Raw genomic sequence first — 18,299 nt, 5'->3', positions numbered from 1 at the left:
ACAAGGAGAGGGGGATCCTTTACTTTCCGTCTTAGTTTAGCTTAGTTCAGTTCTCTAGCTTAGTTCAGTTCTCTAGCTTAGTTCAGTTTTCTAGATAGCTTAGCTTAGCTTAGATAAAGTGTTGCTTAGTTAGAGAGGGCGATTGAAGAAGCGCTGCGGAATACTTGTTATCTGTCGGCGTATTCTTAAGTTTCCCACCGAGGATCTTCTCGGTTTATTTGCTTTCTTATTTTCCGAAGTATTAGCTTAGTTTAAATTTCACGCTGTACTATTCTAGTTTAATCAAAGTTGTTTTCGTTTTCATCCTCGCATTTACTGCTTTAGTTTCAGTTTCGTTACGATGCACTTGACCCAGTAGTTAAAGTTACCTTGATCAAGTTAGCAAGTTTAATCCTGCGTAGAGTAAAATCAGTAGTTAAAAACTCCCAAGTTAAAGCATGGCAGCAGCCAACCCCTGTTCACTTTTCACACACTTGATACACCAACTTCTCTGTGGGATCGACCCCGAACTTGCCGCTTTACTGTTAAAGTAGTGCAAAATTGAGAGTTTACAAATTACGTTGGTAGGAAATGAGTGAGAGTGAGTTTTCATCGATCAAGTGGCAACGACATTTGCTAACTGATCCAATCGGTTTGGTTATCTTCAATATAACTTGGTCTGAATTTGCGCCCCTCTCGAGGCCTTCCAGTCGACGCAGCTGTCACTTTTCGAATAAAGCCTCGGACAATGTTGATGCTAGCCTCTCGAAAAATTCCTCCCGCCCCTGCGCCTGATCGGTTTCACACTCCCTTGATATTGAGCTTTAACCAGCCCGTGTCCGGCGGAATCCATCTGACTATTTTGATGAGCTTTCTTGGTCTCTCGATCCAAGTGGTTGTATCAAAATTCTCTAGATTGTTGCATCCTTCCCACTCCTTCCTTCCCAATTTACCTGCTTTGACCATGTTTTGCAAGTAAGTCTTGGTTCTTTGGAACACATTTTCTGCTCTCATCTTCACTCCTCGATGTATGTATCTGTTACGTTCCGTCCAAATGAACCATAGAATGAGGCATGGGATGACCGAGCTGACGTGTAGCTTGTTCGATTGACATAGCCTACGGTGCCACAATCTTATTCGAGCCTCGAAATCAATCACTCTTTCATTCCATTTCGGTAAGTTAGGGAACCAATTTGCAGTTCTTCTCCACACTTCCCCTGCTACTTCTCCTCGCAAAAAAAAGTGCTCCCTCGATTCCACTCTCGGTGATTCGCAACATCCACATTTAGAAGCAAGGCTTACTTTTCTCCATTGGAGCTTGGCATCCACCGGTAGTCTGTTGGCTAGCAACCTCCATACGAAGATAGAAATCGACAGGAGAGTGCAGGAGTTCCATATTAAGTCAAAAATCGGGGTGTGTGGGTGTCGATATCTACACAGCTCCCAAGCCGAGCTTGTGGTGAAGTCTCCGTAAGCCGAGCGGCTCCCAATTATTTAGTTATATTTTGATTCACCATATCTTTCCCATATTTGTTTAATTATTTGTTTCTTGTTCAATAAGTTAGGGTAGAAGTATTACAGTATTATAAATAAGAGAGATTGTTATCATTTTAATCAATGAATGAATTAGAATTTCCCTACGATATTATCATGTTATATTTCTCCTACCATAAATCTTCTTCTCTGCAAAGTCCGATGGGAAGACTCCCGCGCGCCGCGCACGAAGAAACCCAACCCCCAAGCTACCCGACGGGGAGACTATCCCGCGCACAACGACCAAACACCTTCCGCCGACACTCGAATAGGGTGCCGGACTTCAGCCGCTTCCGAGTGACAGCCACTAGCCTCCGTTAAGGGAAAACGTCTCTTAACAAAAACCTTTTTAGGACCTATGGTCCTTCTCCTAAAACAAACAGATACTATAACACAAGACAACTTTTACAAGGACAACCACCTACATTGGCTCCACAATTCTAAATGAACAGGTTGAAGTGTGATGAGAAAGAGAGTTTAACGAAGTTCTTGGCAGTTATTCTTTGTTTAAAGTAGGACTTTTGAAGGTGCTAGTCTCCAAACAACCGTGTCCAATCCTTATTCTACTGCGTACCGTTTTATGATTCTATGATTGAGCTTTATTCTTAGAATTCTGATGCGTCTATTAACAATGTGTTCAATGAATGCATATGGCTTTCTATCGTACTCTTCTTATATCTCTTCATATATTTTGATTTTCACTTTTTTTTGCCTCTTCTATCCACCATTAAATGTCTAATTTTCTTTTTTCGTACATTCGACAATAAATGTCCTATTTCACTTTTAATCCTTTCATCTGCCATTAAATGCTCCATTTTTCCTTTTTCGTCCGTCCGTCCATCCGCCAATCACATGTGTCGTATCACTTTTACTATACTTCTCATGTCCCATAAAAATAGAGACATTTGAGACATTACACATTTTAATGTATAATTGGTAAAGTAAAACATATAGAATGAAGTTATTGAAGTATAGTAGTGGAGAATGTGGTCTACTCCCTCCGTACCACAATAATAGTCGTATTTTGTCATTTTGGTTCATTCTACAATAAGAGTCCTATCTCACTTTTACCATAGATGGTAAGTAGGCCCCCATTCCACCAACTTATTCCACTCACATTTTATTATAAAACTAATATATATAGGTGCGACCCATATTCCACTAACTTATTCAACTAATTTTTCTTTACATTTGATAAGGCTCGTTTCATGCATCGGTTATGGGGGTTAAATTCTGTGAATTCCATGAACTAACACACGTTTTTAAGCTTAGGTGCGTAGAGAATCTGCCAGGCCAAGGAAACGGATGAAAAATCTACTAGGCAGAGGAAACCAGGGGAAATCGAAGTGAAGAATGTCAGTTCGCAACCTGACCGGGGAGATGAAGGAAGCGATGGCAGAAGTAGCAGCGAAGCAAAGCATCTTTTAAAGGATTTTCTAGGAGGGACAAAATTGACAAATCAACAAAGAAGATACCCTAGAAATCCGAGCCTCAGTTATAAATAGAGACACAACATGAAGAGAGACATCATTCATCATCATCATAGCTTTGCTCTTAGCTCACTTCACACACATTTTCTCTGCGCACTTAGCATATATGGGGTAAATTCTGGGAATCTGTGGTAGTCTAGTTCAGTTCCGTGGTGTAACACCGTCCTTACGAAGGACGAAGATACAATTGCTTATTTTCTGTTGTTTTGAGCTGAGACTTCATCGATTTGGAAGCTCGGCGTTTATTATCTCTGTGTTGAACCTTAATTTTGTGGCTATGGAATGTTTCTGTTTTCTGTTTAACTGATTATGATGTTTGATTGTTGGTTTTTACTGATTTGGATAATTTTCGCAATTGATGTTTGAGTTGGAGTTGAAATCGGGTTGATTGGAGTTGATTTATTGTTGAATCGGTGAAATCTGAATTGAGGAGTATGGATCTGACGTATCGGAGTTGGTTTTTGTTGATCTGAGTTGGATTGAAGTTTGGAGTTGTGGATCTGAGACGTGATGTTCCGATTTGCATGGTTATGGATGTTTACTGTTGTTTGCTTATTTTACTCGGCCTAGTAGTTTAGATCTGGTAGTTTTGTGTTTAATCGTAGCGTTTGAAGTCGGATTTAAGATTGCTCTGTTTTCACATGCTTGATGCTCCGTTCTCGGTTATGTTTACTTGATTGTTCGGAGAAGATGAAGGTAGAAGTTAGTTAGAATTCGGCTCTGGCACTGGCCCTGGCCATTGTTTACTTTCTGTAGCTTTTCTGTCATAGTAGCTAAAAAGGAAAAATGGTCCCCACTGCATGTTTACGTATTGTTTAGCTGTTTTTGGAAACCCCTTTGCTTGACCCAGTAGTTTAGTCACCTCATTTCTTAGTTAATTTCATTTCCATCAATCATGCATGCGTTCGTACCTTTACCTGTTTCCTAGGTCTGGTAGATAGATTAGTCACTTTTAAATTTCTTTGAGTCTACCAGTTAAACAAGTCTTAACACATGAATTACGTGGCAGCAGCCGACCCCTTACAATTCCTCTGAGCACTTGCTAATCTCTTTCATCTCTGTGGGATCGATCCTTACTACCCTGACTACCCAATAGTAAATGAGTTAAGGTTTTGATAGTGACTGAGAGTATCCTAACGACACAGTCAGATAGTTTAGAGATTTTCTAGGCCTTGCGGTTAAGTAAATCCTCTGGACACACATCGCACAGTCACAAGTCTCATTCAGTCACTTCAACATTTCTTAAAACCCGTGCCATAACTAAATATGACTCCTATTGCGGGACGGATGAAGTACTTTATTACATAGAGAGAAGTTACTAAAAATGGAAATTGACTATTTTTATGGAATTGACCAAAATAGGAAAAGTCTCTATTTTTATGGGAAGGATACAGTATTTGGTAAGTGAACCTCTTATTCCACTAACTTACTCCATTTATTTATAACTTATTATAAAACTAATATATAAAAATAAAACTCATATTTTACTATTTTACACAAGTTTTTTCGGACAGTGGAGTACACTCTCCAATAAATCAATATAGTGGAGTATAAAAATAAGAACCCATTAACTTATTAGATTTTTCTTTAAAATCAAATAATTTTTTAAAAGTTAAAGTTAGAATCAGTAAAAAGATGAAATATATTCGGAGGAAATATTAGTTAAATTGCATATCCTTCGAGTATATTCTCATCCCAAATATAAACTAGATCATATGGGAAATTCACTTTCCCAATATTGTGCATTAAAATCTGCTGCATATCTTATCTAGCCACCAATTATCGATTTCTGCATAAACACGTTTACACTGTGTGTGTGTCACATACACGTAACGTTATTGTGGAGTTTCACTTCGACAAAAGTGTGTGATGATTGCCATTTAAATATACGTGTTATTCTTGTTTTTCGTTTATTGCACTCTTTGTTCTTTCCTTCTTGAATTCATCTTAATTCATCTTCAATTCTGCCGTTTGCCAAGTGAGTCTTCCGATTTTTTTTGTTTTCTTGATTAATTGATTGCTGAATTACTGCACATATTTAGTTTCTTTCTGAAAATTGTTGATAATTTGACAAGGGAAAGATGGGGAGGGTGTTTGCTGTGACTCTTGAGGGAAAGATCTATAGTTGCAAGCACTGTGGAACTCATCTAGCGCTTGATGATGATATCGTCTCCAAGGTTAAACCATTTCTTTTGTTGATTTCTTTCTGGTGATCAATTCTATGTAAAATCTTGAAATTGGGTTTACCTAAAGCCTCTTCTAATCTTGTCTTGATCTGCTTTCTTTAATTGTTTGGGAATTTTGTAGTTTGTTTTAGTTCAGATAATTATCAGCTTTCGTTTTCTTGATCATATTCACAATCATCGTTTCTCAGATCTGTTTTTCTGTTGGGATGTATAGTTGACTTTTCTTGTTGGAATCATAACAAAATACCCCCTCCGTCGACCAATACAAGAGCACATTTGACCGGACACGATTTAAGAAATATAAGTAGAAAGTGGTTAAAAAAATTAGTGGAATATGAGTCTTACTTTTATATACTCCTCCGTCCCCCAAAAATAGAAACATTTGAAACAGCACGGGTTTTAATACAAAATTGGTAAAGTAAAAGAGATATAGAAAGAAAAGTGTGTTCCCACCTCGAAAGAAATTTCCTAAAAAGGAAAGTTTCTATTTTTAAGGGGCAGACCAAAAAGAAAAGAATTTCTATTTTAAGGGGACGGAGGGAGCATTAGTTTTATAATGAAATGTGAGTGGGATAAAGTTAGTGGAATGTGGGGTTCTATTACTAAAAGTAGTAAAAAAAAAAGTAAATGGGAAGTTTATTGGTGGATAGAGGGAGTAATTACTAATGTTGGTAGAGAGTACTTGAGTCATAATACATTGATGTGTTGAGAGTATATAATCTTATTGTAGTTTGCATATTGCACTAATCAAGATCAGAATGCTAGGGTAGTTTGCTACAGAAAAGAATCTTGCATTGGTGATGATAAACTGAATTCTAATAAAGTACTATCTACTTATGGCAAAATGGATGTCTGAAGTAGTTTCTTACTGCCTAGTACAGATATGGGGCAAAAGTTGAGTACAATATGCCTTATACTTTTGTTGTGCTAGTCTTGAGTAAGTGTATGTTTGCTTACAATGCCGAGCATAATATATGAAATATTGTCATTCATCGACATTCATTGAAATGTATAATGAAACTTTTGTTGGGATTTTGTATTTAGGCTGTAATTAATAGAGGAGACCACTTGTTTGTACCATATTGTTCTTGTTTTCTTGTTTCTTGTCAGTGATGTGTAAGTGTTCAATGATAAATAGGAGTGCTACATATTGTAAAGTGCTATCAAAATTATACAATAAATCTCAAATGTTTTACATGTCATTCTGAGATTTTTCAAATCGAGGCACACACATTCTCTGTCTCACCTTGTATCTTTTGCTTCAGTCTTTCCACAGCAGGCATGGAAAGGCTTATCTCTTCAGTAAAGTGTAAGTTTTTCTTAATTTCTTGTAACTAATACATGGGTTTTAACACTAATTCTACGGCATGAATCTCCCATATGATGTGTAACTTTTCTCCTCTCTCATGATTTTCAGTTATTAGATATTCGTAAAATTTCTTGTTCTTGCGACATATTGAAGTCTTCATATGAGTGATGTATTATCAAACATCAGTTTCGGGGATCTTATATTATGGTTGCTAGATGTTCCTAAAATCCAAATTTATAAACATGGCGCCTATCCTCCTCACTGATTTCCGACTGGTTAAAAGGTTGTAGGGAACATGATCATAAATTGAGTGGAATCTGGAGATGGCATTAAGCATTCTTAGCAAACACATTTGCACTATAGAAGATGATGACTAATAGACATTACATGTATTCTAATGCTCGATCTTGAAGTGAGTGCTGTTTACTTTGCGTTGCAGGGCAAATGTAACGCTTGGCGAGAAGGAAGAGAGAATGATGATGACTGGATCACACGTAGTTGTAGATATATTTTGCGTCCAATGTGGTTCAATTGTTGGATGGAAATATGTAAGATCCTTCCTTCATTAAAACACATAATTTTCACTTTTCATTATCTTTTGATCAGTTAGGTTCCAGTAACGATCGTGTGTTTTGTTGTCTTCAGGAAACTGCTCGTGAAAAGAGTCAAAAGTACAAAGAAGGAAAATCTGTTCTCGAGCGGTCTGTTTTGTATCTGAACACCACATTATAGAAATCGGTGTGATGATAATGTTTGTATGGTTTTTGAGATATCATCATTTGTGCCACAGGTTTAAGATATCAGGGCCGGATGGTAGCAATTATTGGGTTAGCGATGGAGCACATTTCGGAGGAAGTGATGCTGATGATGTCTGAATCAGGGGGTCGATCGTAATCTCAACTGAATATCGTCATCTTCAATTGTACATTCGTTCTTAGACTCTGCTTCTGAATTGATGGTTGGATGGACTATTACCATCGGATTAACATCTCGTTTGCTGTTGTTACGTGGTTCGTTTACATTCCGATGGCATTTAATTTCTCAAGGAACTGACATTGCTCATTAGGTCTTCATGTGTAGTTTATGTTGAGAATGAGCTGATGTCTTAGTTTCATGGTTATGCGAGTTGGCCTTTGGTTTGAATTGGACGTATATATGTACAATAATAAAATATTAACTTGACACAATTTGTTAATACACAACTTTGTTGATATCTTCTTCTGCTCGTCTATTATTGTTAACTTAGATATAGGAAAGCCATTGATCTGAAATATCGGATTAGTATGCCACAAATTTTCAACCTAAACAATAGGCAACTGATATCCTATAATATTAGATATAATTTTATGAAAAATCGTCATGGAATAATTATAAACAAATTCAAATTCATAGTTTTTCAAATAATTTACAATTGTGAACATATTAAAATTTGACTATAATTTAGGATTAATCTGCATATTTGCCCTTTAACTTTTTTTAAAAAAATATATGCTTATATTCCATTTTAAAATTTTCAAATCTCAAATTATTTTTGTATTGTGACTATATATATTCTGTATTCATCATAAGATATTAGTTTATAAGTTAAATCATTCTAGCAACTTCATAATTATCATACGTCATTTATTTAATGTCATATTTTTATATCAGTAGTACTTAATCTCGTTTGAGTTCATGCTTATCATATAACTAATACTATCTTTAATATTAATACTCTATCTGTTTCTTAAAAATCGAAACTTTTAAAACGATAAAGTTTTAATACAAAATTGGTAAGTAATTAAGAGAGAGACAGAAAGAAAAGTGTTAGTGGAAAATACATTCTACCTCATTAAAGATAAAGAAATTTTCATAAATAGAAACTTTGTATTTTTAAGGGACCAAAACTCATACTCCTATGTTATTATGGTTAAAATATTTATAACTTAATAAAAATTTTTTGTAACCCGTTTAATCCTAAATCGGATAACCCAAAACTTAAATAGAAGTATAGTCGATCCAAAATCAGACAGAGTGGCTCGATAATCATCCATAATAATCGACTCTCCTACACGGAGTTTCATTAGCCAAGTTATCGCCATAGGAGTACTACATTAGTTGGAAGCTGAACCAAATCAATTGATTAAATTGTAGTGTAATATGCATGATTTGCATATGTTTTCTAAGTACTTTACTATTCAGAACTTTTATTAACGCAAAAATTAATCATATTTTGCGCTTCAAATTTTGACCAGATATAGTGAATTCACGATATTCACGTCTCAATAGCAGTTTTTCTTTATTGAATAACCGGGCTATTTTATTGGTCCGCTCAATTTAAATATATAATAAAATCTTTATTCATATGTTACTTTGCGAATTAAAGAGACATTTTATTATTTTGGAACATTCCCTAACAAAATACTCATTCCCCTCATTAACTTATTACATTTACAATACTACAGTAATAAATAAATAAATACGAGACTCACATTACATTAATTTTTTTCATTTATTATTTTTATAAGGTCAAAAAGAGCATTCTGTGTAGATAGGTCAATTAAAAAAATTAAAGCATCATCATTTATTATTCTAATTTTATATAATTTAAATAAAAATGAATTGGCAAAAATGAATGTTGCCACGTGACACGTTATCCTGCAATATTAGGGGCATATCATGCAATATTCATTTGTAGGCATTTTAGATGGATTTATAAATTGCATGATAGTAATAGGTGTATTGCAGGGTAGATTATTGAGTATTGCATTATAGACATAGAATGTTTAATTTGCAATATAGACATAGACTGATTGCTTTTGTATATAGTTATTTTGCATTATAGAAAATAATGCAATACTCAACAATCTACACTGCAATCCACCTATTATTATCATGCAATATGTAAATCCATCTAAAACGCCTACTAATGAATATCGTAGGATACACCCCTAATATTGCAGGATAACCTGCCACTTGACAACACGAGGTTTGTGGTATGTTGTCACTTTAAAATTGGTTCACTATAACGCACCCCTATGTTCATATGTATACATATAGAGAAATAATAAATACATACATCTCATTAACTTTTAAACAATTTAAATACAAACAAATTCTTTATCCTTAGTAAAAATAACTAAAACCTATAAAATAAATAGATATTATATGTACATCAAAATATGCACCAGCACAACTACAATTTTTCATAACAATAGAAGCATATATCAACCCTATAAATAATTAGAACTTGCAATGCGAAACTCCACCAAATACTTGAACCCACAAAAATGGCAGCTCTCTCTCCCATTCCAGCTTTTTATGATCTCAAAATCACATTCCAAAAATCTTCATTAATCTTCCCCTCGCAAGAAACTCAGAAACGATCAATTTTTTTGTCGAATATCGATCAAATTGCGGATTATAATGTCCCAACTGTATATAATGTGGATTCATATGATCCAAGAGAAGGGAATTCAATTTTATTGATCGAAAATTCAAGTGTTACAAATGAGGAAACTATTCTATTTATACAAGGATATGGGCTAGAATTTAAGCTAAGATATTAAGCAAAATATCTTCTAACTAACTAAACTTCTAACTAACTCTTCCAAAATATCTATGCTGACATGGCAGCCGTAGCATGTATGAGAAGAAAGCTATGAAGCTTCATGTCTTCGGTTCAACCTTTGTATGCATGAGGAAGTTTTCACGTTTACTTAATCGTGTATGCATAGATGGAAATCTATCTCGGTCTCATCATCTTTCACATGCCCCTTCAAGATAAATTGTATAGACTTTCAAAATTCATCTTGCTCAATATAGAACGAAAGGCCAATGCTCCCAAGGGCTTAGTGAAGATGTCTGCTAGCTGCAGATTGTTCCTAATGTGTAGAGGCTTTATCACGTTCTCCAAATATCTTTCTCTCACGGTGTGACAATCAATCTCAATGTGTTTAGTTCTCTCGTGGAAAACTGGATTTGAACAAATATGGATTGCATATTGGTTATCACAATACAATGGCACAGCCTTTTCAACCTTTATTCCAAAGTCTCTGAGAAGAGCAATGGCCCAGACTACCTCACATGTTGCTTGAGCCATGGCTCTGGACTCAGCTTCTGCTGATGAACGAGCAATGGTGTTTTGCTTCTTTGTTTTCCATGAAATCATTGAAGAGCTAAGAAACAAGCAGTAGCCAGTCATGGACTTTCTTGTATCTGGGCATGCTGCCCAATCAGCATCAGAGAATATACTCAAATTGATCTTGTTATTACTTGAATAGAATAGTCCATGACCTGGTGCACCCTTCCGGTATCTGAGAATTTTCTCAGTTGCTTCCCAATGCTCATCAGTTGGATTTGAAACGTATTAACTTAACTTGTGAACTGCAAATGTAACATCTGGTCTAGTGATGCAGAGATAGAGCAATCTTCCAATAAGTCTTTTATATTTTGCAACATCTTTCAAGGGAGTTCCAGAGTCCAGTCTTAACTTTTTTAAGGGATCCATGGGCACAGTGGAAGGCTTACAGCCAAGCACCCCTGTGTCTCTCAGCAAATCCAATGTGTATTTCCCATGGGAGACTAATACCCCTTTCTTGTTTCTTGCAATTTCTAATCCCAGAAAATATTTAGGAGCTCCAAGATCCTTAAATTTGAAGTATTGTGAGAGGAATGTCTTGAATTCTTTAGTTATTTCTGGATGAGTGGCGGCAACAAGAATATCATCTACATATACCACTATTCCAAAAAAGCCAATGTTATTGTTCTTGAAGAAGAAGGAATGATCAAAGGCATACTGTTGCAGACCAAAACCATTGAGCACTTTAGATAGTTTTAAGTACCATTGCCTTGATGCTTGTTTTAGACCACAGAGAGATTTCTTGAGCTTGCATACAAGGGTTTATTCTGAGTTTGCCCCTTCAACAGAATGCCAATCAACTTCATAGCCTGGAGGCAATGTCATATAAATATCTTCTTTTAAATCACCATATATGAAGGCATTGTTGATGTCAAGATGAGATAAAGACCAGCCTTGAATAGATGCTAGAGCAAGAAGCATCTTCACAATAGTGAGTTTTGCTACTGGAGAGAAGGTGTCCAGAAAATCCACTCCTTCAAGTTGAGTGAATCCTTTGGAGAAAGGAAGGTGTTTTTGTTTGGCAAGAGGGCAAATATCACAAAGTGAATGAGATTTATTTGAAAAATTGAGGACATCAGACATTGTTTTAAGCTTTCTAAAAGATACATATCCTAACCTCTTATGCCAAACATCTATGCTAGTGACTGAATTAGCATAAGGGATATCAAAAGATGAAGTAAATGAAGAAGAATTGACAGAACCTTCTTCAAGCTTTGGACCAGAAGGAACAACAAGTTTGTACAAGTTGTCCAATCTGCTACCCCTCCCAATCACAGTTTCCTGAGAAGCTGCCTGAATTTCAATAGAATCATGAGTGAAAATGATAGTGCATGGCAGTGAAGAAGTTAATGAGCTTACAGAAATGAGATTGAAAGATAAAGTAGGTACATAGAGGACAAAGTGAAGAGTGATTGAAGGTGTTAAATAGACAGAACTAATATGTGTGACAGAGGCTGTAGCACCATTAGGCAGGTTTACAAAGGCATTTAGTATAGGTGAAGATGAAGTAAACATGGAGAGATCACATCACACATGACGTGTGGCTCCAGTGTTTAGTAACCAAACAGTTGGAGATTTTGCAAAAGAATTAATGAAAGGATTGGTGAAGAGAGTAGTACCTGAGAAAGGAGAAATGTGAGGGGATGTAGGCATGTTTGGTGCGGCAGAAGGAGGAGTGGATGGATTGAGAGTAGCAGCAGCAGCAAGCTGTGACTGAAGCAGACTGATCAGTTGCTGACATTGCTTGCTGACATTGCTCCTGAGTAGGCAGATTCAGGGAGGATGAAAAACCAAATTTATCACATGAATCTTCAAGGTTATCCTCCACAAAATTGATAGACTTGATCTCCTTGCCACCAGCACTAAACTTTCTCTTTCCCTTACCAAAACTTGGTGGAAAACCATGAAGAACAAAGCATTTATCCACGGTATGATTAGTTTTGCCACAATGTGAACAAATTCTTCCCTTATTGTATGACTGAGAAGTTGCAGCATTGGCTAGATAAGGCTGATCACTCATAGGGGAAGATATGACTGGAAAATAGCCATCAATGTTCCGTTGCCTTTCCTCCTGCAAAACAAGTGAAAAAACCTTTTGCTAGAGGAGGAATTGGAACCATAAAGAGAATATTAGATCGGATCTAAGAGAAGATAGGATTCAATCCAATCAGAAATTGCATTGTGCATTCCTGCTCTTGATACTCATGCCATTTCAAGGCACTATTGCATCTGCAAGTTGCACAAATGCACCAAGCCACCGGTTGTGAATGTTTGTACTCATCCCAAACGATGCGAAGATTGGTGAAGTACGCATTGATGTCATCTTTTCCTTGAGTAAGAGACATAATGCGCTGCGTCAATTGATAAGCTCGAGCTGAATCAAGTTGAGAGAAGCGAAGCCGTAGATCTGACCAAATTTCATGAGCATCATCGAGATACATAATGCTAGAACATATCTGAGGATAGATGAGTTTCTGAGCCACGAAACAACCATGCTATTACACCGCAGCCATGCTGAAAAAAGTAGATCATCATCACGCGGCCTTCGCAGATCACCATTGATGAAAGCAATCTTATTCTTCGCCACAAGTGCTGTGTTTACAGATCTGCTCCAATGAATGTAGTTAGATCCAGTGAGAACATGAGGAACTAACTGCAAACTTGGATTATCACTTGGATGAAGGTAATAAGGGCTGGAATTGGCCTCCATAGGAGAGGAATGAGTGATATTTGCGTTGGAGGTGGAACTATTACAACGCACCATTGAAGATTTGAAGAAAAACAGAGGATGAAGAAGAAGGAAAAGTGTTTGAATCAATGGAAGTAATTCAAATCACATCTGATACCATGTAGAAAATGTATAATGTGGATTCATATGATCCAAGAGAAGGGAATTCAATCTTATTGATAGAAAATTCAAGTGTTACAAATGAGGAAACTATTCTATTTATACAAGGATATGAGCTAGAATTTAAGCTAAGATATTAAGCAAAATATCTTCTAACTAACTCTATAACTAACTCAACTTCTAACTCTTCCAAAATATCTATGCTGACATGGCAGCCGTAGCATGTATGAGAAGAAAGATATGAAGCTTCATGTCTTCGGATCAACCTTTGTATGCATGAGGAAGTTTTCACGTTCACTTCATCGTGTATGCATATATGGAAATCTATCTCGGTCTCATCATCTTTCACACCAACAGCCCATTTCTTCAAGCGAAATCCAGATTTGGAAGCTGAAAATGTAGCCAAAATGGTCAAAATCGCGCTTGAAAAAGTGTTGGTGCATTACGATTTCATGGCGGGTAGGCTGAAACTGAACAACCAGACAGGGCGCCTTGAGATTGGCTGCAACGCTGCGGGCGCTGGCTTCGTTGTGGCTTCTTCCGAGCTCTTGCTTGAAGAAATAGGGCCGAGTTTGGTTCATCCAAATCTGGGTTATCGGCAGCTTGCTGTTCATAATTTGCTATCTGAAATTGATCAACCCTTGGTTGTTTTCCGGGTGCCACACCTCCAAAATTAACAATTGTCCATTTGTGTTATGAGTTTTTATTTTATTTTACTTGACGAGGAAAATATTTGTAGTTTTCATAGTAGCTAGTTCAAGTGACCTACTCCACATCAGTAGGAGGAATACGCGTGTGTATTGGGTGTGTGCGTACAGTATACCGTATCGAGAATACCATACCACATACCTTACCGAAAACTGCGGTATGACAAAATATCATACCGATACCATACTGAATTTTCGATATACCGCAATCTGGTATTCCAAAAATTCGGTGTATGGTTAATTTTGATACTGTTACCTTACCGTTATTGCGGTATACCACACTTTTACAGTATACCGAAGTACGGTACGGTATACCGTAATATCGTTAAATTAAAAAAAAACTAATTTTACACAATATTTAGAAGTTGGATTTTCGAAAGTTTGTGTGTTATGTGTATATGAATGTGTCCAATTTTATATTCCTTCCATCCCATCCCAGTAAGTTCGTCACCCATTTTCCATTTTCAATCATCCCATAAAATTTGTCACATTTCACTGTTATCATTTTTGGCAGTGGACCTCATATTCCACTAACGCATTCTCACTTATATTTTATTACTATAAAACTAATAATACTAGTGTAACTCATATTCCACTAATTTTTTAATTCACTTTTCATTATATTTTTTAAACTTAAGGTCAAAACATGACAAATTTTATTCGGGGAGTAACTATTTTGAATTCAAAATATCTACTTTGAATAGAAATTCAAATTGTGAAATAAAATTAACAGTATTTTGAATCCTAATATAATTTCAAATCCAAATATATTACAGTACCAAATATTAAATTTTCAATCGACAACTCTAATTCCATATTCACACCATCAATTCCATGTTACCAAATAAAGCCTAATAAAAACTACCCCCTCTGTGCATTGGATGATAATTCATTTTCTAGAATGTCCTATTATTACAATACAACACACTTAGCTTTATCTCTTAGTACTTTATTTTCTCTGTTATTTTACTTTTTCCTATTTTTTTTCTCTTACTCTATTCTATTATAACTCTTCTACTTTATTCTTAATTATTCCTTTAATTTTTGTGTCTAAAAGAAATGCCCTAACACTAATGGGACGAGGATGTAAAATTTTAATGAGCAAATATAACATAAATTTATTGGTTGTAATACTCAACTAGGATTAGTATTTGTAGATTTCCTTTCATTTTTTTTATAAATTTTAATTAAAAGTTAAAATGACTATTTCTTTGGTTCACTATAGTTTACTTAAGTCATAAATGTGAATATTGCAGGTAACAACATTCAAATGTGGAGGTTTCGCAATAGGCATGTCATCGACAAATCACATCTTATTAGACGGCGTCGCCGCCAAAATTTTCCTACAAAACCTCTCCTCTCAAGCTTTTGACGACGGCAGACCCTTACCCTCCCCCCTTGCTACAATCGCCACCTCCTCGCCGCTAGATCTCTGCCCAACGCGACGTTTCCGCATCTCGAATTCATCGACCTCCACCTCCCCATCGGCGAAGGCTCAAGCCCCCCGATTTTCGACTGCCCCCGCGAGGAGGATCTCCGCTACCGAATCTTCAATATGAAAGCCGACGACATCGGCAAACTCAAGGAAAAGGCCAAACACACCACCATTAGCAGCTTTGCGGTGGCTGCCGCCGTTATATGGCGGTGCAAAGCCTTCTCCGGATACACGAAACCCGAGAAAAATGATACGTCCACCTTGCTCACCATGATCGACGTGAGGCATAGGGTAAAACCCCCATTACCGCAGTCATACAGCGGTAACACGATTTTACCAATTAGGGTTTCCTCCACATTCGAGGAGGTGGAGAGTGGGCTCCCTTACGGGGACTATATGGTCAGCTCGTGGCTAGGGTTAGGGTTTGAGCAGGTCGAGTACCCGTGGGGCAAGCCACTTTATAGCTGCCCTATCGTCAACCATCAGAAGGATATTTGTTTTGTTTTTCGCGACAGCGTTGATGGTAGAATCGCTGCCGTGGTAGCTTTACCGGCTGAGGAGATGGTGAGATTTGAGGGATTGTTTCATGACTTCTTTGCATGAGTAGGTTACGTGGATTGGTTGAATATACTGAAATATAGTCCCTACTTTTATATGTTAGTTTTACATTATTATGTATCGAATAAGTTAGTGCAAGTTCATTTAGTAAATATGATAGTGTAAGTCCATAAACTTCGTTTCGGACAATGTATATGTTGGAAATATTGCAGCCTTTACACGGGCAACCCTTGCTATTACAAAAGAACAAAAGTTGGAAGGTAAATGTAACAATATAAATTACAACGAACGTAAAGAGATGCAAACTATAGTATTCTTCAAGTCGAGTCGAGGTGACCCTCTCTCCGCAAGACGAAATAAGCCCCGGCTAGTGCTCATGGATTGGCGTAATGTCCCCAAAGATGAAACGACTTTCCTCCTATCGAGTTGAAGCACCTCAAACTCGTAGGCTCCGGTGAACTTGAATTGGAAGAGAGAACCGAGCAATGCAATGCTCCTAAGATGCACACTAGAATGTAGAGACTAGAGAGAGTAGAGAGAATATTTGTTGTTGGTGTTCTCATCTCCCAAAACTCCATCTATTTATAGGATAGATGTGCCTACATGAAGAGTCATGGCATTAAGGCATCCCATAATGCATTTGGAGGTTACACAAGATTAAAAGCCAAAGGTTTGGCCACATCAAAAGTTTCCCTCATTTTACACGTTTTTCCAATAATCCTCCACATTGATTAGAGCACTGCAAGCTCAAACCAACACAAGACGTGTATGCATACATGCATGCTCTTTTGCTCAGTTCTCGAGAAACGATACTGCATTTGGAGAGATAACTTGTGATTTTGAACCTTACATAGTCAACACTATCGGACATACCGGCGGGCTAGTGGACGCGATGCCTTGAACTATTCCTCCTTGGTGTATGCCTAGTCAATAGAATCAACAAAATATTGTCTCAACTCCATCAGTTCTCACGTTTGTGTCCATTTCGGCCTTGGAACACCTCTTTGGAATTCATAAGTGACACACACATGAAGCGGCCCCACTTCTCACTTATATAAGTGATTTTTTTATGAGTATCCTGTCATACTACATCTCCTTGAGATTTCAAGAATCATTAAAAGTCAAAGACTTAACCTCTTACCACGTACAAGTTACAACACTCAGTGCTTTCTAAAGAATGGGCGAAGATTAAAATCTTTCAAGTGTTATAGCTAGATTCATATAGCTTCGTTTTCCCATTAAACCAAGCCCATGAGATCTCCAATCGTATGGTTGGGTTACCACTATAATCATCTTTTTAAGATGTCGTTTCCAGTCCCATTCCTTTTAGCAATTTATGCATTTCATCACGGTTTAAACCTTTCGTTAACGGATCCGCTAAGTTATCCAATGACTTTACATAGTCAACTGAGATAATGCCACTGCCTTACGGTATTATGTCGCCGACGAATATGTTGAGACTTACCATTATAAAAGTCACTTTGTGCTCTACCTATAGCTGCTTTGCTATCACAGTGTATCAATACTGCGGGCACTGGCTTCTTCCAACATGGAATACATTCTAGGAAATTTTTGAGCCACTCGGCTTCTTCCCCTGCTTTATCCAATGCGATAAACTCATATTCCATGGTGGAACGAGCAATACACGTCTGTTTCGTTGATTTCCACGAGACAGCACCACCCCCCACAGTGAACACATACCCATTTGTCGAAAATGAGTCTTTTGAATCAGAGATCCAATTTGCATCACAGTACCCTTCAAGTACTTGGGGATATCTTGTGTAATGCAACCCAAAGTTAATAGTATACTTCAAGTATGTCAAAACTCTACACAGAGCTTTCCAATGTTCATTCCTTGGGTTGCTCGTAAATCGGCTCAACTTGTTTACAGGACAAGCAAGATCAGGTCGAGTACAGTTTGTGATAAACATCAAACTTCCTATGACCTTTGCATACTCTTCTGGAGCAACAAAATCACCCATATTCTTGCTCAGATGGACATTGAGCTCCAAAGGAGTCTTTGCTAGCTTACAATCAAACGAGTTGAATTTTTAAAGCATTTTCTCAATATAATGAGATTGTGTCAAGACAATTTCCTCAGGATTCCTTTCAATCTTGATTTCGAGAATCACAT

General features: G+C 36.9%; 1 protein-coding gene and 1 pseudogene across 2 annotated transcripts; both read left to right on the top strand.

Annotated features, from left to right (window-relative positions):
- Positions 1-4,718: 4,718 nt before the first annotated feature.
- Positions 4,719-7,710, top strand: LOC121811118 (protein yippee-like). Of its 2 annotated transcripts, none has more exons than XM_042211914.1 (6): positions 4,719-4,980; positions 5,084-5,179; positions 6,454-6,497; positions 6,937-7,045; positions 7,143-7,198; positions 7,288-7,710. In XM_042211914.1, the coding sequence occupies exons 2-6, from the start codon at positions 5,084-5,086 to the stop codon at positions 7,370-7,372; spliced, it is 390 nt and encodes a 129-aa protein (XP_042067848.1). In that variant the 5' UTR covers positions 4,719-4,980; the 3' UTR covers positions 7,373-7,710. The 2 variants fall into 2 exon arrangements, with proteins under 2 accessions (XP_042067848.1, XP_042067847.1); XM_042211913.1 differs by having other exon boundaries at positions 4,722-4,980; positions 5,078-5,179.
- Positions 7,711-9,766: 2,056 nt separating this feature from the next.
- LOC121741313 lies at positions 9,767-16,210 on the top strand (annotated as a pseudogene).
- Positions 16,211-18,299: the final 2,089 nt, after the last annotated feature.

The sequence above is a fragment of the Salvia splendens genome, chromosome 7 (assembly GCF_004379255.2).
Source record: "Salvia splendens isolate huo1 chromosome 7, SspV2, whole genome shotgun sequence".
Classification (NCBI taxonomy): Eukaryota; Viridiplantae; Streptophyta; class Magnoliopsida; order Lamiales; family Lamiaceae; genus Salvia; species Salvia splendens.
This window is presented reverse-complemented; position numbering and strand designations above follow the sequence as displayed.